Here is a 24845-nt window from a genome sequence, read left to right as displayed (position 1 = left end):
GTATGTTGAGATTTTGACTCTGTGTCTAACCTCGGGAGTGTGTGTTGTGATATAGTGGAGGGAGATTCACTCTGTGTGTGACCCCGGGAGTGTCTAATGGGATAGTTTTGACAGATCTTCACTCTGTGTCTGACACCTGAAGTGTGTGATGCTACAATGCAGAAGGAGATTCACCGTGTCTCACCCCTTTTTTTTATTACAAAATACTTTATTACAAATATCGGTGCTATAAAATATATACAAAACAGTGGCAAACACAATTACTTCACTACAACTAGACAATAGACATTACACCAAAATGTTGCCATCTCTATCAATGACTTACACCCCGCGGAGCCCAACGGTCTCGAAACTCCTCTAAGGTTGCCGTGGAATGCGCGTGTTCTTTTTTAATATTTACCCGGGCACGAACATACCCTCTAAACATTGCCTGGCAATCTGCCCGGGGAGATCCTCCCGCCACCCGTTTCCAAGACCCTCCGATGGCGGATTTCGCCAGCCCGAGGAGCAAGTTGACTAGGACATCCTCATCCCTCCATGCCCCCTTCCTTACTGGATGACCATATATAAATAGGGTGGGGCTAAAGTGCAGCCAGAAGGCGAGAAGCAGCCCAGGCAAATACGCAAAAAGAGGCTGCAGCCTCGCACACTCCATTTACATGTGATACACGGTCTCCGCCAGCCGGCAGAAGTGGCATGCGGGTGGGAGATCCATGTACAAACTAAAATACTTTTTGCAGGGCACTGCTCTATGCAGCACCCTCCAGCCGAGATCCCCCAGATGCATGGGAAGAACCCCCTCATAAAGGGACTTCCAGTGGGGACTCGCCTCACCTCCGGGTGGAAAGACCGACCGCCATGGCGTGTCGGGCCGGTGGACAAGGGCAAGGAAGTGGAGGGTGTGTAGCAGCAGCCCATACAAATAACTCTTACTTGCATCCCTAAATGGGACTGTGGGTATCGATGAGAGACGGCTCAAGTTGTGTGGACACGGCTCCCGGAGAAGATTGCGGGGTCTGGGCCCTACAAGCAGCTCGGCCTGAGTCGGTCCACACACCTGCGCCGCACCGACATCCACTGAGGTAGGGCAAGGTTCGGCCAGGACCCCACCCCCCGCCTGAGGAGGGGATTCCCGGCCTGAGGCGACCATGTTCCAGACTCTCAGCAGGTCCTGATAGAAGCCGGGCAGACTCCGCAAAGCAGTACGGCTGACGCCCGCCGGTGGTAGCTGCATGTCTTCGTGAAGACAGCAGCCCCTCCGGAGGAAGAAAGTCGCCAACACGTGCCACCTGGGAGGGTGCTCGGCGTCCAGGAATCTCTGCAGAGTCCTGAGGCGGAGAGCCGCCAGTCGCGTCCGAACGCACACCAGCGACTGTCCGCCCTCTCCCACTGGGAGACTCAAGACCGCTGCAGAGACCCAGTGTTTCCTGTTGCCCCAGAAGAAGTCCACTAACTTCCTCTGCATTCTCGCAACAAACGGGGCAGGAGGGGTCAAGGTGACCATCCGATACCACAACATGGAGGCCACCAGCTGGTTTATGACCACCACCCTGCCTCGATAGGAAAGTACCCTGAGAAGGCCTGACCAGCGCCCCAGCCGGGCCATGACTTTCGCCTCCAGGTCCTACCAGTTCGCCAGCCAGGTCTCCCCAGAAGGACTCAGGTGGGCTCCCAGATAGAGGAGACGTCTAGTGCTTCACTCAAAAGCTCTCATCTCCTCCGGCAGGGAGTCCACCTGCCACTGACCCACTAAGAGCCCGGAACATTTCGCCCAGTTGATCCTAGCGGAGGATGCTGCCTAGAAAACTTCTTGGCACTCGCGCATTCTCCGCAGGTCATTGGGATCTGTCATCATGAGGAGTACATCATCGGCGTAGGCCGACAGGACGACCTCCATGTCCGGTTCACGCAGAACCAGACCTGTCAGCCTTCGCCGTAGGAGGCTCAGGAATGGCTCGACACGGATCGCGTACAATTGACCGGACATGGGGCATCCCTGTCGTACTCCTCTCCTGAAGAGAATGGGCGCTGCCAGTGATCCGTTGACCTTAACAAGGCACTCCGCGGCAGAGTATAGGAGCCGAAATCGGGCCCCAAAGCCTGCAAAGTGCCCACCAGGAAACTGTGGTCTAGCCGGTCAAACACCTTCTCCTGGTCAAGAGAGAGAGAAACGCTGCCCGGGGCCCAGTCTCCTGCTGCAGGTGGATCAGGTCCCGTACTAGGTGGACGTTGTCCTGGATGGAGCGGCCCGGGACAGTGTAAGATTGGTCAGGATGAATCACCTGTCTCAGTACTGAGGCAAGACGGTTGGCCATTGCCCGGGCGAAGATCTTGTAGTCCGCGCACAAAAGGGAGACCGGGCACCAGTTCTTTAGCAGGCGAAGGTCTCCCTTCTTGGGCAGCAGGACCACAACAGCTCTCCGCCATGAGAGGGGCATTTCCACAGTGGCTAGGCTCTCCCCTAGAACAAGGCTGTAATCGACGCCAAGGACATCCCAAAAAGCCTGATAGAACTCTACGCTCAGACCATCTAAACCAGGGGACTTACCCCTCCGGAGTTGCTGAAGGGCAGTAGACAGGTCCTCCCGAGTCAGGGGAGCGTCCAGACGCGTTGCATCCTCTGGGCTGACCTTTGCTCAATCTTCCCAGACCTCACTGCACACCCCCGCATTTGACGGATCTGGTGAGAATAAGGACCGATAGAAAGTGCGGACTTCTTTGATAATTTCGTCGGGGTCCGTGATGGAGGAGCCATCAGCAGCCAGTAGCTCCACCAGCTGCTTTTGAACTCCCCGCCACTTCTCCAACGAGTAGAAGAAGGGTGAGCCACGGACCAAATCTTGCAGCATTTGGATCCGCGACCTCACATATGCACGCCGGCACTGCTGAAGCTGCAGATGCCTGAGTCCGTCCTTCTTCTCCTGGTATTCCTGCCACATTTGATGGTCTCCACCGGTCGGACCAAGACGGGACTCTTGGTCAAGCAACGCTCCCTCAAGCCGCTCAATCTCAGAGCCCCGCCTCTTTGTCGACCCCCTAGTGTACTCCCACATCCCACCACAGCCGTAGGGAGCTGAAATCTCTCCGTCTCTCTCTCTCCAGGTGGCCCAGAACGCTCGGAATGAATCCCGGAATCGGCTGTCCTCCAGCAGCCGGTTGTTAAAGTGCCAATACCTGGATCCCACCCGAGGGTGCAGAGGAGTAAATTCCATACACAAGGTGATGATCCGAGCACGACACCGGCCGCATGGAGGACGTCGACACGCGGGAGACATAAGCCCGAGAGATATACAGGCGGTCTATCCGGGAACCCCCCACTCTAGATCTTATGGAGAAGGCGCTAGAGTCGGGGTGAAGATTCCGCCAGCTGTCCACCAAGTCAAAGGAGCCGACTAGTTCCTTTAACTTTTTCGCCGATGCTGGGTCGCGTTGGAGGCCCGAGCGGTCCTCCACCTCGAGGGTACAGTTGAAGTCTCCCCCGAGGATGACGCAGTCCGCAGGATCGATGGAACTCAGCAAGGTGGACAGCTGACAGAATAGGCGCGTCTGCATCACCCCGCGCCTCGGAGCATACACGTTGATAAAATGCAGCGGTACTCCATCGGGGCGCACAGCCAGGTGGAGCAGACGGCCGGGCACAGCATCTTTGACCCTTACGATTTCTGGCCGGAAGGCTGGGGCCAACAGGATCGTCACCCCGCTAGAGTTGGAGCTAAGGTGACACATGTAGACCCCGCCCTGCCACTCCAGGAGCCAAGCCGACTCGTCCTCCGGGGTGGTATGGGTTTCCTGCAGTAAACTCACCGCGTATCTCCCATCCCTGAGGACTGAGAGATTGTTATATCTGCGCAGACAGCCCCTGCTATCGTATACATTTAAACTAGCTATGGTAAGTTTCATGTCGGGAGCACACTAGGCCTCAGCACAAGTCCCCTTCCCACTGAGAGCGGTGGCGCCCTCAGCCGCACTATCCCGAAGAAAACCAAGAACATTATTTGCTTTCCGAGCCCGACTGCTACCATCGCTACCCTGTGACCCACCATCTTCCGAAGGAGCGAGGCTGCTTTCAACCCTGATGTCCCTCACCAGGTCATCCAGGAAGGATTTCAGCTGCCGTCTGTCATTCCCTGACACAGCATTCTTCTTCCCCTTCCCCTTCCGTCCGAGGATGACTCGCAGGGACTTCATCAGCCTCGGCACGCTAGGCCAGCGAAGCGAGGCTAGTTTAGGCCGATGCTTTGCACCCACGGAGGAGTGAATAAACTCTCTGATCTCCTCCACAGGTATCAATGGGGATTTTTCAGGAGAGGTGAGGATGTCCATTGTCTCACTATCAATAGAATCTCCCTCCAACCCCTCACTGCTGACAGATCCCCCATCTTCCTCCTCATGTGGTGTATAAGGTGGCTGCCCCTGTAACACACACTGCACAGCGGGTACCTCCCTCATACCCTCCCGCTCCACCGTCGCATCAGTCTTATCCACAGTTGCGACGATGGAGGGAAAGTCCCCAGGGACTCCCTGCAGGCCATTAGTTGATGGGGTCGGCATGCAGGGTATATCACCCTCCCCAGGAGACAGGCATGAAGGGGACCCAGGCAGCTCTGGTCCAATGGATTCACCGGCTGCCTGATACTGACAGTGAGAGAGCTTGGTCTCCTCTCCGCTTGTCCTACTTAATACATTTGCCTCCAGGGAGGCGCATACTGCTAAGTCCTGGGTGGAGGACTCCAGGTCTGTTTTAGTTGTGCAAACAGGCCCAGCACTAGCTTCCTGCACAACCACACCACCCACCACAGGACTGGTGGCTACATCCGGGGATTCAGGGTTAGACACAACTTACACCCGGATTCCCACCCCTTTCTGGGATTCCCCCTCATCTACACTCTCTGCCCTCTTGGGGGAACATTCCCTTCTCCTCTTCAAGCCGGAGGAGCACACAGGTACGGGATTCACCGATGGAGCGTTACTCTCCGCTTCCATCACCCCATCCGACTGTGCACTTCCCCGAGCCTCCCGCTCCACGTTAGGGCAAATGGACGTGAGCTCTGCGGTCTCGGGGGCCGACTTCTTCATGTGTTTGGATTTCTTCCTCACTTTCCTTCCCCGCACAGGCTCCACCCCGTCCCTCGCCTGAACCTCCCTGCACGTAGCCTCAGGAACACTCGCCTGAACCACAGGGGTAGGAGCAGAGACTGGTACAGACGTAGGGACAGGGACAGAGTTAGAAACAGGGTCAGGGGCAGGAGCAGGGACCGGCACAGGTGTAGGAGCAGGAATGGGATCAGGGGCAGAGGTAGCTGGGGCACTAGTTCTCGAAGTGGACTCCCTGGGTTTTCGGGTGTTCGGACAATCCCTCCGAAAGTGCCCCACCTCCCCGCACGCATGGCACCGTGGGCGCTCAGAACTCCAATACACCTGATAATCTACCCCCTCGTGCCGGACAGTAAACCGGCCCTCAACTTCGTCCTCCTTTTCCAGCTTCATGAATACCTGTCGTCGGAAAGAGATTACGGTACGGAGGGCGCGTCTCCTGAATTTGTGCCTGATGGCAGTTATTTCTGACCGTACTTGCCCCAAGCGGGCTAGTGCGGGAAGCAGGTCCTCGTTGGGGATGAAAGGCTTTACGTGACCGAGGACGATGTGTTGTGTGGGAGCTGTCACCAGCTCCATCTGTAAAAAGATGTTCTCCACCATGATCCCCCTGCTGAGGGCCCAATGCACCAACTCATCATTCCTCAAATGAAACACTGCCTTCCCGAACTCTTTCTCAATGGCCAAAACACCATCTCTCCCCAACAAGTCCTCCATAACCTCCGCCTGCTTTTCCAGGCTAGTTCCAGTTCTCAAAATACATTGCACCCCGTGTTCCACTTTCACCGACCGAAACAGGGCGTTGTCCGAGGCTGGAGAGGCAGCCGCCTTGGCATAACTCCCCGAAGCCCTGGGACTCTCTGGAGAATGGTCCGGCATGTCGCTTCTGTGTCCGAATCGAGAATGATACGGTTGTGGTGCTGCTTATAATGTCCTGGAGCGAGCTGAGTAACTGGCCGGAAAAGTTTGTACTCGACAGTACCTTGCTGGCCCAGCGCCAGAAATTCCAACGCCAGGAAAGGCTCCGTTAGTCCTGCAGAACTTCCAGGCCGTGAGAGGTCGAGACGTCTCAAACGATGCTTTGGCTCCTACACCGAACGTGAGTCACGACGGTAAAGGTGGATTGAGGTTGTCCCGATGTCAATGGGGGAACAACGGCGTATGTCTCCAGTTTTTGGAGAGACCCGCGAGTTGCCAGTGGCCACAGTAGTGTGCTACGCAGTTCGCAGCCGGCAATGACGTTTCAAAGCAACTCCAAGTAACTCACGACCTTAATACAGCAGTTTTTCTCGATTTCTTCCAGTTCATTCAGAACAGCTTCACTCTGTGTCTGATCCCGGGAGTGTGTGTTGGGACGATGTGCAGGGAGCTTCACTCTGTGTCTGACACCTGGAGTGTGTGATGGGACAATGTGGAGGGAAGTTCACCCTTCGTCACTTCCGGGGAGTGTGCGTTAAGAAGATTCGGATCGACTTCAGGCGGTGTCTGACCCTGATAATGTGTGATGGGATTGTACAGCGGGAGCTTCACTCTGTAACTGACTGGGGAGTGTGTGATGGGACGTTGCAGACGCAGTTTCAAACCTTGTCTCATCCGGCGAATGTGTGATGGGACGTTGTGGAGGAGGCTCCTCCCTCTGTCTGATGGATGAGAGTGGACGGAGCTTCACCCTTTGTCCAACTCGCAGTGTGACCGGACGGTATGGTGGGAGGTTCTCTCTGTGTCTGATTCCAGCAGTGTGTGGTTGGTTGATGTGAAAGAAGTTTCACCCTGTCTCTGACCCTGGAAGTGAGTGATGGGACTTATCGGGTGGAGCTGAACGTGTGTTAGACCCGGGGAATGAGTGATTGGAAGGTGTGGGGGATCTTAAGATTGTGTCTGACCCCGGGAGTGCGTGATGGGACGGTGTGCAGGGAGCCTCACTCTGTATCTGACCCTTGGTGAGTGTGATCTGGCGGTGTGGAGATTGTGTGACAGGATAGTGCGGAGGGAGCTTCACTCCGTTTCTGGCCCTGGTAATGTGTGCTGGAATTTTGCGCAGGGAGCTTCACTATGTATTTGACCACGGTGTGTGTTATGGGATGGTGTGGAGGGACTTACGTAATACGACAGGGAAGTTATGGTAGGCTACAGGAACCGCGGTGTACAAAGGCTGTAATAAATATAGGCAAGAAGAAAAGAAAAGCTTACAAAAGGTTCAGAGAGATAAGTAATATTAGAGATCCAGAAGATTATAAGGCTCATAGGAATGAGCTTAAGAAGGAAGTTAGGAGAGCCAGAAGGGGCCATGAGAAGGCCTTGGCGGGCAGGATTGAGGAAAACCCCAAGGCATTCTACAAGTGTGTGAAGACCAAGAGGATAAGATGTGGAAGAGTAGGACCTATCAAGTGTGACAGTGGGAAAGTGTGTATGGAACCGGAGGAAATAGTAGAGGTACTTAATGAATACTTTACTTCAGAATTCATTATGGATAAGGATCTTGGTGATTGTAGTGATGACTTGCAGCAGACCGAAAAGCTTGAACATGTAGATTTTAAGAAAGTGCATTTGCTAGATCTTTTGGAAAGCATCAAGTTAGGTAAGTCGCCGGGACCAGATAGGATGTACCCCAGGCTACTTTGGGAGGCAAGGGAGGAAATTACTGAGCCTCTGGCAATGATATTTACATCATCAATGGGGACAGTAAACGTTCCGGAAGATTGGAGTGTTGGGGATGTTGTTCCTTTATTCAAGAAAGGGAGTAGAGACAGCCCAGGAAATTATAGACCAGTAAGTCTTACCTCAGTGGTTGGTTAGTTGATGGAGAAAATCCTGAGAGGCAGAATTTATGAACATTTGCAGAGGTACAATATGATTAGTAGTAGTCAGCATGGATTTGTCAAAGGCAGATCGTGGCATACAAGCCTGATTGAAATCTTTAAGGAAGTGACTAAACACATTGATGAAGAAAGAGCAGTAGATGTTGTGTATATGGATTTCTGCAAGGCATTTGATAAGGTACACCATGGAAGGCTTATTGAGATAGTAAGGAGGCATGGGATCCAACAGGACATTGCTTTGTGGATCCAGAACTGGCTTGATCACAGAAGGCAGAGTGGTTGTAGATGGGTCATATTCTGCATGGAGGTTGGTCACCAGTGGAATGCCTCAAGGATCTGTACTGGGACCCTTCGCGATTTTTATAAGAGACCTGGATAAGGATGTGGAGGGATGGGTTAATAAGTTTGCTGATGACACAAAGGTTGATGCTGTTGTGGATAGAGTGGAGGGCTGTCAAAGGTTACAGCAGGACATTGATGAGATACAAAACTGGGCTGAGAAGTGACAGATAGAGTTCAACACAGATAACTGTGAAGTGATTCATTTTGGTAGGTCAAATATGATGGTAGAATATAGTATTAATGGTAAGACTTTTTGCAGTGTGGAGGATCAGAGGGATCTTGGGTTTTGAGTCCTTGGGACGCTCAAAGCAGCTGCGCAGGTTGACTCTGTGGTTAAGAAGGCATACGGTGCATTGCCCTTCATCAATTGTGGAACTGAATTTAGGAGCCGATAGGTAATGATGCAGCTATGTCGGACCCCAGTCAGACCCCACTTGGAGTACTGTGCTCAGTTCTGGTCATCTCACTACGGGCAGGATGTGGAAGCCATAGAAAGGATGCTGAGGAGATTTACAAAGATGTTGCCGGGATTGGGGAATGTGCCTTATGAGTATAGGTTGAGTGTATCGGCCTTTTCTCATTGGAGCGACAGAGGATGAGAGGTGACCAGATAGAGCTATATAAAATGATGGGAGGCACTGATCATGTGGATAGTCAGAGGCTATTTCTCAGGGCTGAACTGGTTGCCACAAGATGACACAGGTTTAAGGTGATGGGGAGTAGGTACTGAGGAGTTGTCGGGTATAAGTGTTTTTACACAGAGAGTGTGGAGTGCTTGGAATGGGCTGCCGGCGACACTGTTGGGGGAGGATACGTTAGGGTCTTTTAAGAGACGTTTAGATAGTCCATGCAGCTTAGTAAAATAGAGAGCTATAGGTAAGCCAAGTAATTTCTAAAGAAGGGACATGTTCAGCACAGCTCTGTGGGCCGAAGGGCCTGTATTGTGCTGTAGGCTTTCTATGTTTCTATGTGTCGTTCCACTGTTGTGTGAGACTGGTTGGTGCAGAGGGAGATTCTCCCTGTGTCTGACCACGGGAGTTTGTAATGGCACTGTTGGGACGGAGCTTCACGCTGTTTCTGACCCACTTTCTTTTGCAAAATATCTTTATTACAAAATCAGTGCTACAATATATACAGACCAGTGACTAACACAATTACTACACTACAAATAGACAAATGACCTTAAGCTAAAATGTTTCCATCTCTGTCAATGATGACACTAAATCCCCATGGAGCCCAGTGTCGGAACGCCCATGAACATACGCAAACAAGGGGCTGCGGCCTCACACAGTCCATGTACATGTGGTACACGGTCTCCTCTTGCCTGCAGAAGTGACATGCGACTGGAAGATCCGTGTACATTCTAAAGATTTTATTGCAGGGCACCGCTCTATGCAGCACCCTCCATTCCAGATCTTCAAGGCACATGGGAAGAACTCCCTCATAAAGGGACTTCCATTGGGGAACCCCCTGTGCCTGACCTTTTTTATATATATACAAAATATCTTTATTATAATTTCAGTGTTATATATACAAACCAGTGACGAACACAACTACTTCACTACAAATGGACAATACACATTAAACCAAAATGTTTCCATCTCTATCAATGGCCCAATGATCCCGTAACGCCTCTAAGGTCGCTGTGGTCTGCGCGTGTTCCTTTTCAATATTTTCCTGAGCACGAACATACCCCCTAAACATTGCCAGGCAGTCTACCCGGGCAGATCGTCCAGCCACCCATTTCCAAGACCCTCGGATGGCTGATTCTGCCAGCCCCAGGAGCAAGCTGACAAGGATATGCTCATCCCTCCATGCCCCCTCCTTACTGGATGACCATTTATAAATAGGGTGAGGCTGAAGTACAACCAAAGGGCGAGAAGCAGCCCACGCAAATATGCAGAAAGCGGCTGCAGCCTCACACACTCCATGTACATATGGTGCACGCAGAAGTGACATGCAACTGTCAGACCCGTGTATACTCTAAATAACTTATTACAGTGCACCGCTCTATGTAGTAGCCTCCACCCCAGATCCCCAAGGTGCATGGAAAGAACTCCCTCATAAAGGGACTTCAGTGTCTGACCCTGTGAGTGTGTGATGGGACAATGTGGAGGGAACTTCACTTAGTGTCTGATCCTATGAGTGTATGATATGACAGTGTGGAGGGAGCCTCACTCTGAGTCTGACACAGGAATTTTGGGATGGGCCAGCCTGGAGGGAGATTCTCGCAATGTCTGGGATGGTGTAGATGGAGGTTCACTCTGTTTTTGAACCCGGGAGTGTGCTAGGACTGTGCAGAGGAAGCTTGATTCTGTGTCTGGCCCCAGGATTGTGCGTCGGATCTGTGCAGAGGGTGCTTCAGCCTGTGTTGATCACTTCTGTTCCCTCCTCTTGTTCGTGACCTTGGTGAACGCGGGTCTGATATTATACAGTATATAACCTTTCAATCTCCTGTGTCATTTTTTTTCTGTGAGTACAAGGAGAGCACGCAAGAAGGTGGGGGTCAAGAGAGTGCGCGTATCTGGGGTGCGAGGGAGAGGTGGTCAGCCTGGATGGGAATGGGGAGTGAAGAGATCCTAGGAACCAGACACCACCAGACTGACATCCCTCAGCCTGGAGCTGAGATGCTGCTGTACCAATGTGAGGAGCTCAGACCCATCATTGCAGTTCACCGGGTGCAGGGTGGGGGGGGGGGGGGGCAGCAGTAACCCCAGGTCACTGTTTCTCCTCTAATGAGACTCAAGTCCGACACCAAGACGGGAAGTTACAGTGACTTATTGACTTCATCATGACAAATGCAAATTAAACAATATGTGAGCTACTGAGTGTGGGAATAAATAAACTGCTCCCGATTCACTCACAATTAACTGACTGGTGACAACGAGTGCCAGATTGAATAATCAGTCCCATTTCCACCGTCACTCTGCATCGGGGAACCGATGATTATAAAATTACACTTCATGGCAGTGGCCGGGTTCACTGCAGAGGTATTTGTCAATTTAACACCATTATATCCTGCCTGGATAATCCCACCCAGGGTGACACTGGATACCCCATTCCACATGCTCTTGTCTGTGTAATTCCTCAAGGTCTCACGTGGGGAGTCGCGAACACACACATCCGATGGAAGCAGAAAGAAGGCAGAAGGCAGAAAGACGTCACTGCAGGAAAGCTTCCGATGTCACAGACAGCGAGACTGGAGCCAGTTCTATTAGAACGGTTATTAAACCCGGGGAGCTCAGCCGTTAAAGGGGAATGCAGGAAATTGGCCAAAATGTCCCCATCCCGCAGGTGGGGATGTTCACACATTCAGATGTTAACTGTTAGTCCGGGTCTGGGTTCCTGCAGAGATCTCAGTTCCTTCCTCCCGGTCTCACTGAACCGATTCCTCCCCAGCCTGAAACAGATGGAGGAATAAAGATGAAATAAACAGGTTACTCAACAGTGTCAGTAACAGGGGACGGGGGTTAATGTTTCAACAACACTCACAGGCAAATATCACCAGAAAACCCGCGGATCCGCTGATATTTTTTCACATTGAACATTAACACAAACACTCACCCAATCCACTGCAGACTCGGGAGGGTCAGTATGAGGCGGCCGAGAGCGGGGGCAGATCTGTCTGTGAGCAAGTTTGATTCCAGACTCAGCTCCGTCAGTGATGGGTCAGTACTGAGAGTGGAGACGAGATCCTCTGCACCAGAATCTGTGAGACCGACACCGAACAGCCTGGAGATGAGAGAGAGTGAGGGTGAAGGACACAGAGAGACAGGAGACGGTACAAATCCCCAGTGTTTATCAGTGAAACAATTACTGAACACATTAATGTTCAGTGTCAGACACCCAGTGACTGTAAACACAATCTCCCACAGTCTGGTACTTACTCCAGTTTCTGTATTTTACACTCTGGTTTCCTCAGAGCCGCAGACACCAGTTTCACTCCTGAATCTCCCAGTGTATTATCACTCAGGCACAGCACTGTCAGTGATCGATTTTTACTAAGAGCAGAGGCGAAATCCTTGGCACCAGAAACTGTGAGACCTACATTGAACAGCCTGGAGATGACAGAGTGAAGGTGAAGGACACAGAGAGACAGGAGACGGTACAAATCCACAGTGTTTATCAGTAACACAATTACTGATCACATTAATGTTCAGTGTCAGACACCCAGTGACTGTAAACACAATCTCCCACGGTCTGGTACTTACTCCAGTGTCTGTATTTTACACTCCGGGTTCCTCAGAGACGCAGACACCAGTTTCACTCCTGAATCTCCCAAGTCATTGTCCCCAAGTCTAAAAAAAACAGACAAATTGATGAACAAAGTGATTTAAACCGTGGGTCTGAGGGAATTTCTCTCACTCGGATATTTCAGGAAACATTAAACTCCTCAGTAAGTCACTGATCGGAGTTCCCATCACTGCCAATGTCCCTCACTGCCCAGTTCCAGGGGATTCACCGAATGTCAGTTATTCAGTCTGTCGGTGTGACCCTGTAAACTCCACATATTCCTTCTCATTCTCCGTTGGTTAGAAAATTGTTCCTGATGTGACAGGGTTGGGAGGGGCAGAGTTGAAGAATGGGAGAAAGTTCCTCAGTGAGGAAGATTTGTGAATTGAGAAATGTTGATGGGAGATGGTGGAAGAGATCACACCTGATGTGAAAGGATAGGAAGGCAGGCCCGGAAGGAGGAAGGGTAATGTGGAAAAGACCCCAAAGGAGGAAGTGATTTGGGAAGATATATCCCACTTGAGGAAGGTGGATAGGGAAGAGTGATCCCTCAAAAGGAAGGGGGATTGGGAAGAGAGATCCCACAGGAGGAATGGGTATAGCATTTGTCACAATTCTTCACAATCATATTTACTACAGTTTTACCCCATTCCCTTTACATTGAAACAACACAATTGAACAGTTTCACAGTTCAGAGTGGAAGATAAAACAAGTTACCTCAACTCCTGGCAATTGTGCAGCCCGGGTCCCAGCCGCTGGATTCCTTCACATTGAATGTGGCATTTCTCCAGGTCGAGGTGTTTTATTGTACCACAGAGTCCGATGGCATGAGACAGGACCGCGCAGTCAATCGGGGTCAGTGTCATTCCACTGAATGAAAGTGTTTCCACAGATCCCAGTGTGGCCTGAGCCAGTCCACGATTTTGAGACTCAAACAGGTAGTGTAATGTGTTCAGGAGGCTCCTTTTACCAGCTTCACTCTTGTTTCCACTTTGGCATTTAACCTCCTCCTTCACCCATTCAATCACCTGGCAGGTTGTTTCATGTGGAAATGGACCTAGAAACTCCTCCAGGCCCCAAACTGTCATTGGGGAGGAGAGACCAGCAACAAAACGGAGAAATACCTCAAATCGCCCATCACTTGTGTCGTGGGCTTCAGTGAGGATTTTCAGGATGTCGCCGGGATGTGGATTCAGGAATTGTGCGACTGCAGCTACAAACTCCTGGACGGTGAGGTGTGGGAATGTGTACACCACGCTCCGGGCACAATCATTTCTCTCCAAAATCTCCATCAGGAACCCGGACAGGAACTGGGAAGGCTGCAGATTGTAGCTGATCAAATCTCCACTTGTAAACACAATCTTCTTCTCGGACACTCCTCTGAAGGCCATCTGACCAACTCTGAGAAACACATCACGAGGGTTCTCAATCTCATTGCGGTGGTTTTTCAGGATGTTGTAAATATAGTAGGAGTACAGTTGGGTGATGGTCTTGGGAATTCGCTGTGGGTCCATGACTCTTTGTGAGAAGAAGGGGCCCAATGCCAGAGCGAGGATCCAGGAGTAGGAGGGGTTGTAGCTCATGGTGTACAGGATCCCGTTCTCCTTCACGTATTTGAAAACAGCAGCTGCCACCGTCTGATCTTCAAAATGTCTGATGAAATATTCCTTCCGTTCCTTACCAACAAATCCCATGATTTCAGCCCAGACACTAATGTCTGCTTTTTCTAATAAATGTAACGTCGTGGTTCGGGTTGTCACCAGCACCGAACACCCTGGGAGCAGCTTGCCCTGGATTAAACTGTACACAATGTCAGACACCTTGCACTTGAATTCAGGATCTGTGCATGTGTACTGTGATTCTGTGTCTCTCCGATCATCAACAAAATTGATTTTGTCCTTGAATTCATCCAATCCATCGAATATGAACAGCAATCCCTCTGTGTGTTTCCAGATCTCTCCTAGGATATTCCCAAAATAGGGATACTCATGCAGAATCAGTTCTTTCAGGTTTATTCTGCAGTTAATGGCATTTAAATCCCGGAATTTGAAACTGAAGACAAACTGGAACTCCTGGTATATCTTCCCCATTGCCCAATCATTAACAATCTTTTGTACCATTGTTGTTTTCCCGATCCCCGCGACTCCGGCCACTGCTGCGGACTTCCTGGATTTATTTCCAAAGATCGATCTTATAACTTTTTGAACAAAACCTCTCTTGAATATCTGATCAATCCGGACTTCTTCTAGCTCTCTGTGAGGATGTTTTTCTCTCCACTCCTCATGGTCTCTGCCTCTTGCCAGCAGCTCATGTTCCACCAGTCGCTGATCTCGAACAGTAGAAATGACCGTGAGCTCAGCGTATCGATCAACCAGCTGGAAAACCTTCACCTTCTCCCTCATTTGGATTGTGTTCACTCTCAGTTTTTCAGTCTGTGTCCACAGAGTATCCATGTGTTTCCTTTGAACATCTTAGGATGTATAGAAATAGGTTGTCAATGCCTGATCTGATGAACATCGAGCACACAACATATTTTCTTTAATAAAAACTTGTTAAAGACAGTGTTTGGGTGAAATCATGAGATCAGAGAAAAGAGTGTCTGAAAATGAATGATGGCCCAGAAATATTTCTGATCTGACTCAGATCCACTGTTAAAGGCTCCACTCTCCCCTCTGTTGGTAGTTTGCAGATTCCCTGGTGTTCCAGCGAGTACCAAGTGCACACGTGATTCTGGAGAGGGGAGTGTTGTGTGGAGCGGGTGGTTTCACTGCTTTCACTGCTCAGCTTCTGCTGAACTGTGCAACCCTGCAGAGGGTAACAGTGGGGGGTGAGGGGGGCATTTACTGGCTCTACTGACTTTTACTTCTCTCACAATGGACCCCATGTTCTTGACACTCCTTGAGGATTAAGCTGTAGGTACTGAGCCACAGAAATGGAACATAATTTCAGTTTCCTTTTACAGTCTGATCCAGTCACGATGTAACACATCCCGCACTGGTCTACAGTCTCTTATTCTCCGAGGAGCTGCTACATGAACCCAGGCAATTCCCCAATGATGCGCAGAAGTGTAGGAAGTTGAAGAGGATGGCAGCGATGATAGGGAACTCTAAAGTCAAGAGGACTCTAAAGTAGGCGATTCTGTGGACACAAAAAGGAAACACGGATGGTGTTTCCCAGGTGCCATCATCCGAAATGTTTCTGGACGAGTCCACAACATCCTGAGAAGAGAGGATAAGCAGCCAGAAATCGTGGCAAACGTTGGTACCAATGACATAGGAAGAGAAAAGGGAGGAAGTCTGTAAAACAGAACACAGGAAGTTAGGAAAGAAGCTAAGAAGCAGGACCTCAAAAGGAGTAATCTCAGGATTGCTGCCTGTGCCACACGACAGTGGCAATAGGTATAGAATGAGATGACAGAGAAATGCGTGGTTGAAGATTTGTAGCGGGGGCAATGATTCAGGTTTCTGGGTAATTGGGGCCATCCCCAGGGCAGGTTGGACCTGTACAAAAGGGAGAGGTTCCACGTGCATCCGATGAGGACCAATATTCTTACAGGCAGATTTACTGGAGCTGTTTTAACCTAAAATAGCAGCGGGATTGGAACTAGGATGATAGAGCTGTGGATGAACCAACAGGTTTACATGTAGTTGATGGGTGTAATGTGAATGTAAGAAAGGACGAGCCAATGATTCGGTCCAAATACAGATAGAGCAAAGTGTTAAATTGTACCACATAGACAACTTTCAAAAGGGCGCAGAGGCAGGAGTGAATGCATTGTATTTAAATGCGCACAGCATTTGGAATAAGGTGGACAAATTCTTGGCGCAATCAGAGATTGGTCAGTATGATGTTATGGGCGTCACTGAGTCATGGCTGAAAGAAGACCATAGTTGAGAGCTTAACATTAAAGGATATACATCTTATCAAAATGACAGGCAGGAAGGCATAGGCAGTGTTGGCATGGCTGTGTTGGTTCAAAATGGAATCACATCTTTAGAAAGAGTTGATTTAGGGTCGGAGAATGTTGAATTTTTGTGGGTAGAGATACTAAACTGCAAGGGTTAGAAAAAAGCTTTATGGAAACCCTACATTGGCCTGCAAATAGTAGCAAAGGTTTTGTGGGAATCCTCTATTGGCCTTAAAGCAGTAGCGAAGGTGTGGGGTTGAGATTGCAAAGGGAGCTGGAAAAGGTAATGACGCAATTGTAATGGGGGACTTCACTATGCACGGGGAATAAGAAAATCAAACAAACTTCAGGAGTCGGATCGCAAGAGAGGGAATTTATTGAATGCCTATGAGTTACACTTGAGACTACTATGCTTGAGGGAATTGGTAACTTTGATTGGGTGCTGTATAATAACCCTGATCTTATGAGGGAGCTTAATGCAAAATTTTGGATGAACTTCGGATCATTCGGGAGGCAAAGGCAGAAATAGACAGGAGTTTCAGGAGATTTTCACCCCTAGGAATCAGGAGACAGATAGTTAGGTGACTGTCAGGAGAGGGAAGGGGAATAGACAGGAAGAGCACACCTGTGGCCATTCCCATTAACAAAAAGTATACCGTTTTGAATACTGTTGGTAGGGATTACATACCAGGGATAAGTTGCAGTGGTTGGGTCTCTGGCACCGAGACTGGACCCTCAGCTCAGAAGGGAAGGAGGGAAAAGAGGAGAGCAGTAGTGATAGGGGATTCGATAGTTAGGGGGACAGATATGAAGTTCTGTAGAAGAGATCGAGAATCCCGGATGGTCTGTTGCCTCCCTGGTGCCACGGTCCGCGATATCTTGGATCTAGTTCTCAGTATTCTCCAGAGGGAGGGTGAGCAACCGGATGTCGTGGTCCATGTAGGGACCAATGACGTGGGGAGGAAGAATGAGGAGGTCCTGAAAGGTGAGTTTAGGAAGCTAGGTGCCAAGTTAAAGGACAAGACTTCCAGGATAGCAATCTCAGGATTGGTACCAGTGCCACGTGCAGGATGGTTTAGAAATAGTAATTGTGCAGATCAACACGTGGCTGAAGATATGGTGCAGGAGGGAGGGCTTCAGATTTATAGATAATTGGGCAGTTTTCCAGGGAAAGTGGGACCTGTTCCGGCGGGACAGTTTACATCTGAACTGGAGGGGGACAAATATTCTTGCAGCTAGGTTTGCTAGAGAGGTTCCAGTGGATTTAAACTAGATATGAGGGGGAACGGGAACCAGCGTGTAGGAACAGATGTATGGGAGAAGGAGGAAAATGAAGAGAGTAAAGTTCTTTGTACTGTTAGCGATAAACAGAGAGGAAGAGGTGGAGAATTTCTTAAATGCATTTATTTTTATGCTAGTAGCATTGTAAGAAAGGTGGATGAACTTAGAGCATGGATTGATACCTGGAAATATGATGTTGTAGCTATTAGTGAAACATGGTTGCAGGAGGGGTGTGATTGGCAACTAAATATTCCTGGATTTCATTGCTTCAGGTGTGATCGAATCGGAGGGACAAGAGGGGGAGGTGTTGCGTTGTTTGTCAGAGAAAATATTACAGTGGTGCGCTGGCAGGATATATTAGAGGGCTTGTCTAGGTAGACTACGTGGGTGGAATTGAGGAATGGGAAAGGTGTAGTAACACTTATAGGGGTGTATTATAGGCCACCTAATGGGGAGCGAGAATTAGAGGAGCAAATTTGCAAGGATATAGCAGATATTTGTAGTAAGCACAGGTTGTGATTGTGGGAGATTTTAATTTTCTACATATAGACTGGAAAGCCTATTCTGTGAAAGGAATGGATGGTTTGGAGTTTTTAAAATGTGTTCAGGATAGTTTTTTGAAACATAGAGGTACCAACTAGACAAGGGGCAGTGTTGGATCTTCTGTTTGGGAATGAGATAGATCAGGTGACAGAGGTATTTGTTGGGGAGCTCTTTCGGTCCAGTGATCACAATGCCATTAGTTTCAATATAATTATGGAGAAGGATACGTCTGTACCCAGGGTTGATATTTTTGATTGGAGAAAGGCTAACTTTGAGGAGATGCGAAAGGTTAAGAAGGAATGGATTGGGACAATTTTTTAAGGGAAGGGTGTAATAGAGTAATGGCGGTCATTTAAAGGTGAAATTTTGAGGGTACAGAATCTTTATGTTCCTGTTAGGTTGAAAGGGAAGGTGAAAAGTTTGAGACAGCATTGTTTTCAAGGGATATTGGAAACTTGGTTAGGAAAAAAGAGAGATGTCTACAATAAATATAGGCAGCATGGAGTAAATGAGGTGCTCCAGGTATATAAAGAATGTAACACCCCATTAGCTTTCATAAGTTGAGGGATAGAGTTTAAGAGATGCGATGTAATGATGCACCTCTATAAAACTCTAGTTAGGCCAAACTTGGAGTACTGTGTCCAGTTCTGGTCGCCTCAGTATAGGAAGGATGTGGAAGCATTGGAAAGGGTAGAGTGGAGATTTACCAGGATGCTGCTTGTTTTAGAGAGCATGGATTATGATCAGAGATTAAGGGAGCTAGGGCTTTACCCTTTGGAGAGAAGGAGGATAAGAGGAGACATGATAGAGGTTACAAAATATTAAGAGGAATAGACAGAGTGGACAGCCAGCGCCTCTTCCCCAGAGCACCACTACTCAGTATAAGAGGACATGGCTTTAAGGTAAGGGGAGGGAAGTTCAAGGGGGATATTAGAGGAAGGCTTTTCACTCAGAGAGTGGTTGGTGTGTGGAATGCACTGCCTGAGTCAGTGGTGGAGGCAGATACAGTGGTGAAGTTTAAGAGACTACTAGACAGGTATATGGAGGAATTTAAGGTGGGGGATTATTTGGGAGGCAGGGTTTGGTGGTCGGCACAACATTGTGGGCCGAAGGGTCTGTAATGTGCTGTACTGTTCTATGTTCTATGTAAGAAGAATCTTCAGAAAGAAATTAGAAAAGCTAAAAGACGATACGAGGTTGTTTTGGCAAGTAAGGTGAAAATAAATCCGAAGGGTAATATTAATAGCAAAAGGATAGTGAGGGATAAAATTGGTCCCTTAGAGAATCAGAGTGGACAGCTATGTATGGAGGCGAAAGAGATGGGGGAGATTTTCAACAATTTCTTTTCTTCAGTATTCACTAAGGAGAAGGATATTGAATTGTGTAAGGTAAGGGAAACAAGTAGGGAAGTTATGGAAACTATGACGATTAAAGAGGAGGAAGTACTGGTGCTTTTAAGGAATATAAAAGTGGATAAATCTCCGGGTCCTGACAGGATATTCCCTAGGACCTTGAGGGAGGTTAGTGTAGAAATAGCAGGGGCGCTGACAGGAATATTTCAAATGTCATTAGAAACGGGGATGGTGTCGGAGGATTGGCGTATTGCTCATGTGGTTCCATTGTTTAAAAAGGGTTCTAAGAGTAAAACTAGCAATTATAGGCCTGTCAGTTTGACATCTGTGGTGGGTAAATTAATGGAAAGTGTTCTTAGAGATGGTATATATAATTATCTAGATAGACAGGGTCTGATTAGGAACAGTCAGCATGGATTTGTGCGTGGAAGGTCATGTTTGACAAATCTTATTGGATTATTTGAAGAGGTTACGAGGAAAGTTGACAAGGGTAAAGCAGTGGATGTTGTCTATATGGACTTCAGTAAGGCCTTTGACAAGGTTCCGCACAGAAGGATAGTTAGGAAGGTTCAATCATTAGGTATTAATATTGAAGTGGTAAAATGGATTCGACAGTGGCTGGATGGGAGATGCCAGAGTGTAGTGGTGGATAACTGTTTGTCAGGTTGGAGGCTGGTGGCTAGTGGTGTGCCTCAGGGATCTGTACTGGGTCCAATGTTGTTTGTCATATACAGTAATGATCTGGATGATGAGGTGGTAAATTGGATTAGTAAGTATGCAGATGATACTAAGGGAGGTGGCGTTATGGATAATGAAGTAGGTTTTCAAAGTTTGCAGATAGATTTAGGCCAGTTTGAAGAGTGGTCTGAAAGATGGCAGATGTAGTTTAATGCTGATAAGTGTGAGGTGCTACATTTTGGTAGGACTAATCAAAATAGGACAAACATGGTAAATGGTAGGGCATTGACAAATGCATTAGAATTGAGTGATCTAGGAATAATAGTTCCCTGAAGGTGGAATCTCATGTGGATAGGGTGGTGAAGAAAGCTTTTGTTATGTTGGCCTTTATAAATCAGAGCATTGAGTATAGGAGTTGGGATGGCATGTTAAAATTGTACAAGGTATTGGTAAGGCCGAATTTGGAGTATTGTGTACAGTTCTGGTCACCGAATTATAGGAAAGATGTCAACAAAATAGAGAGAGTACAGAGAATATTTACTAGAATATTACCTGGGTTTCAGCACCTAAGTTACAGGGAAAGATTGAACAAGTTAGGTCTTTATTCTTTGGAGCATAGAGGGTTGAGGGGGGACTTGATAGAGGTATTTAAAATTATGAGGGGGATAGAGTTGACGTGGATAGGCTTTTTCCATTGAGAATAGGGGAGATTCAAACAAGAGGACATGATTTGAGAGTTAGGGGACAAACGTTTAAGGGTAATATGAGGGGTAATTTCTTTACAAATAGTGGTAGCTGTGTGGAATGAGCTTCCAGTAGAAGTGGTAGAGGCAGGTTCGGTATTGTCATTTAAAGTAAAATTGGATGGGTATATGGACAGGAAAGGAATGGAGGGTTATGGGCTGAGTGCGGGTCAGTAGCACTAAGTGAGAGTAAGCGTTCGGCATGGACAAGAAGGGCTAAGATGGCCTGTTCCCGTGCTGTAATTGTTATATGTTTATATGGTTATATGGTTAAAAGAACACTTAAGGGGTAGTGATCATAATATGAGTGATTTCAGATTGCAGTTTGAGAGGGAGAAGCATAACTTACAGTATCAATATCCCAATGGAATAAATCGAATTACAGAGGCAAGAGAGGGAAGCTTAACTAGCTGGATTTGAGAAAGATACTGGTGGAGGTATCAGCAGAGCAGAGATGGCTGAAGCTTCCGGGAATAGGTCACAAGTTGCAGGATAGGTATGGCCCACGGAAGAAGTTATCAAGTGGCACATGAAGGCAACCATGGGTGACAAAGGAAGTTAAGGACTGCATAAAAGCCAAGGAAAGGGCTTAAAAGATAAACAAAAGTGAGCGAAAGTTGGATGAATAGAAAACTATTAAAAATCCTACAAAAGGCAACTAGAAAAGCCAGAAGGGAAAAAGATGAAATATGAGGGCAGAAAAGCCAATAATATAAATCCGGATATTAAACATGTTTTTCAGTTATGTGAAGAGTAAAAGGGAGGTGAGAGTTGATACTGAAACACTGGAAAATGATGTTGGTGAGATAGTAATAGTGGAAAAATAAATGGCATTGTAACGTAATGTGTACTTTGCATATATCTTCACTGTGGAAGGCGCTAGCATGCAGTGGTCTGCGAGTGACAGGCAGTATGAGTGAGTGCCTTTGTTATCTCAAAAGAAAAAGTTCTCGGCATACTCAAAGCTCTTTGGGTGCAAAGTCACCTGAACGAGATAGACTGATAGTCCTGAGAGTGGCTGCTGAAGAAATGACAAATGATCATTGGTTATGATCATTGAAGAATCACTGGATTCTGGCATGGTCCCGGAGGACTGGAAGATTGCAATTGTCACTCCACTCTTTAGGAAGGGAGGAAGGCTAAAGAAAGGAAAGTATAGGCCAGTTAGCCAAACCTCAACGATTGGGAGTGAGTTGGAGTCTCTTATTAAGGTTGAAGTTTCGAGGTACTTGGAGACAAATGACTAAATAAATTAGCATGGTTTCTGTTAGAATTCATCATGGAAGTAAGAAGCAGGGTGGACAAAGGAGCGACAGTGGATGCTATTTACTTGGATTTTCAGAAGGCATTTGATAAGGTACTGCACATGAGTCTGCTTAACCGGATAAAAATCTATGGCGTCACAGGAAAGATACTGGCATATGTAGTGGAATGGCTGACAGGCAGCAGGCAGCGAGTGGGAATAAAAGTGGCCTTTTCTGATTGGCTGCCAGTGACTGGTGGTGTTCCGCAGGGATCTGTATTGGGATCACTGACTTTCAGATTGTTTGTCAATGATTTACATGATGCAATGAATGTATTTGTGGCAAAGTTTGTGGATGAGACAAAGATAGGTGCAGGGGTAGGTAGTGTGATTGCAACAGGACTGAGACAAATTGGGAAAATGGGCAAAAAAAGAGGCAGATAGAATACAGTGCTGGAAATGTATGATAATTCATTTTGGTAAAAGGAGCAGACTATTATCTAAACGGGAATACGGTCCAAGCATCAGAGGTGCAGAGGGACTTTGGAGTCTCAAGCAAGACTTCCAGAAGATTAATTTGAAGGTCGAGTCTGTGATAGAGGCGGCAAATACAATGTTGTCATTTATTTAAAAGAGAATCGAATATAAATGCTGAGCCTTTGCAAGACTGTAGTCAGGCTGCACTACAGGAGTGTTGTCAACAGCTTTGCGCCCCATACCTCTGAAAAGATGAGTTGTCATTAGAGATAGCCCAAAGGAGATTCAAGAGGATGATTCCGGGAATGAAGGGCTTAACATATGAGGTACGTTTCGGCAACTTTGAGCCTGTACTCACTGGAATTTTGAGGAATGCGAGGGAATCTCTTTGAAACCTACCGAATGTTGAAAGGAGCAGATAGGTTGGATGTGGAATGGATGATTCCTGTGGTGAGTGTATCCAGAACTAGGGGCCACAGCCTAAAAATTCAGGGGTAATCCTTTAGAACAGGTAAGGAGGATACTTTGAGCCACAGATTAGTGAATCTCTGGAAGGCTCTGCCACAGACTGCAGTGGAAGCCAAGTCCATGGGGATATTTAAAGCAGAATATTTAAGGCAGAAGTCCCAGATCGGTCAGGACATCAAAGGATATGGTGAGAAGGCAGGTGTATGGGGCTGAGTGGGATCTGGGATCAGCCATGATGGATGGCGGAGCAGACTGATGAGCTGAATGGTCTAATTCTGCTCCCATGTCTTGTGGTCTTATGGAGGAATAACAACAAATCTCGGCCCCACTTTGGATCAGAGGTGTGATATTTCCCTTGATGGAGCTGGATGTTCCAATTGGAATGGTTTGGCTTCAGTTTTGTCAAATCTCCAAATATTCGGCCCTACACAAAGGGGAACACTGAGGCTTCCTCTCTTACCGACGGGAATGTCTATTTATCAAACTCATAGAGAGCTCTGGGTGTACAGCCCGAGACCCGGAAGGTGCCAGGTGTTGTAACAAATGCAAATGGCTTCCTGTCGTCCAGGCACAGCAACAAAAACTGTCTTCCAGACTCTGACAGTCTCTAAACAGACCTCTAAAGACAGATATTCAGACTCTCAGAGTGAAATAAAGATATTGAGATTACCGATCCATCGCTTACCTTTCAGGTCAGTGGGCACTTCAGATAAACCCCGCTCAGTGTCCATGCAGGCGAACTGGGCTTCACCTGTTTAAACAGATTAACCTTCATGAAGTCTGTTCTCTGTAATACCGTAAGTTCATCAGCATTTACATCTGTAACACAGAGTGTATTGTTCACCGTACCACGTTCCTGTATTTCCTTCAGTATTCTGCTCAGCTTCGGTGAATGGTGATGTAGTTTCACAAAGGATTCCCACATCACCCTCTGGGCCCCGGAGCCCTTCTCCATCACCAGATCCAGGAGGAGTTTGGAAGCGCCCGCTCGGTTTCCCTTCTCTGCGAGCTCAGTCACGGTCTGTAATGAACAATGGGGAATATATTGAGGAGCGGAGGGATGGATACAAATCTACTCTGAGCATGGACTGACCCAGCACATTCAGCTCGCCAGAGATCACCCACAGCCATTGAAGTAGTCATAGTTGGGGAAAGATGTTAAAAGAAGTGAGCGGAGTCAGTCATGACCTTCTAAATGCCACAGATTGCAGGGAATCATACACTTGGCAAGTTTTAAGCGGAATACACATAGCGAGTGATCCAGAAATAGAGTGGGGAGTTGAAGCTTTATGTTAGAGAGGGTTCAGTGAGGAGAGGCGGAGGCTTTAGGTAGATTTTAGATAATATTTCCCCTTCCTTTTAATGGTTAGAACAGTGAGAATATCAGGCAGATAGTGGAATGCTCTTCATACGGGGTGTAGAAAGTCAGGGGGACCTCCAGTGTCCCCGATAACTACACCATCAGGAATTGCATCCACTGCAGCTTGTTACAGACTGTGCTAAGGAATTGGAGCTGGAGCTGGATGAACCCAGGATCACTCAGGAGGTTGAGAGATTGACTGACAGACTGTGCTGAGGAATTGGAGCTGGAGCTGGATGAACACAGGATAATTCAAGAGGTTGAGAGGTTTGACTGACAGGCTTTACAGCGAGGGAGTGCAGGAC

At 48.0% G+C, this 24845-nt stretch overlaps 1 protein-coding gene across 1 annotated transcript in view; it reads right to left on the bottom strand.

Annotated features, from left to right (window-relative positions):
* Positions 1-9359: 9359 nt before the first annotated feature.
* Positions 9360-24845, bottom strand: part of LOC140721378 (NACHT, LRR and PYD domains-containing protein 3-like) — a 55375-nt gene continuing 39889 nt past the window's right edge. Inside the window, exons 4-10 of the mRNA XM_073036222.1 lie at positions 24030-24201; positions 23866-23931; positions 13206-14958; positions 12467-12553; positions 12143-12313; positions 11820-11987; positions 9360-11655 (exon numbers count right to left, since the gene is read on the bottom strand). Coding sequence (XP_072892323.1) covers positions 11568-11655; positions 11820-11987; positions 12143-12313; positions 12467-12553; positions 13206-14958; positions 23866-23931; positions 24030-24201 — 2505 coding nt within the window. The 3' untranslated portion in view covers positions 9360-11567. The remainder of the gene's footprint in view (positions 11656-11819; positions 11988-12142; positions 12314-12466; positions 12554-13205; positions 14959-23865; positions 23932-24029; positions 24202-24845) is intronic.

The sequence above is a fragment of the Hemitrygon akajei genome, unplaced genomic scaffold (genome assembly GCF_048418815.1).
Source record: "Hemitrygon akajei unplaced genomic scaffold, sHemAka1.3 Scf000054, whole genome shotgun sequence".
In the NCBI taxonomy this organism is placed as follows: domain Eukaryota; kingdom Metazoa; phylum Chordata; class Chondrichthyes; order Myliobatiformes; family Dasyatidae; genus Hemitrygon; species Hemitrygon akajei.
Note: the sequence above shows the minus strand (reverse complement) of the source record. Positions and strands in the feature narration are given on the sequence as shown.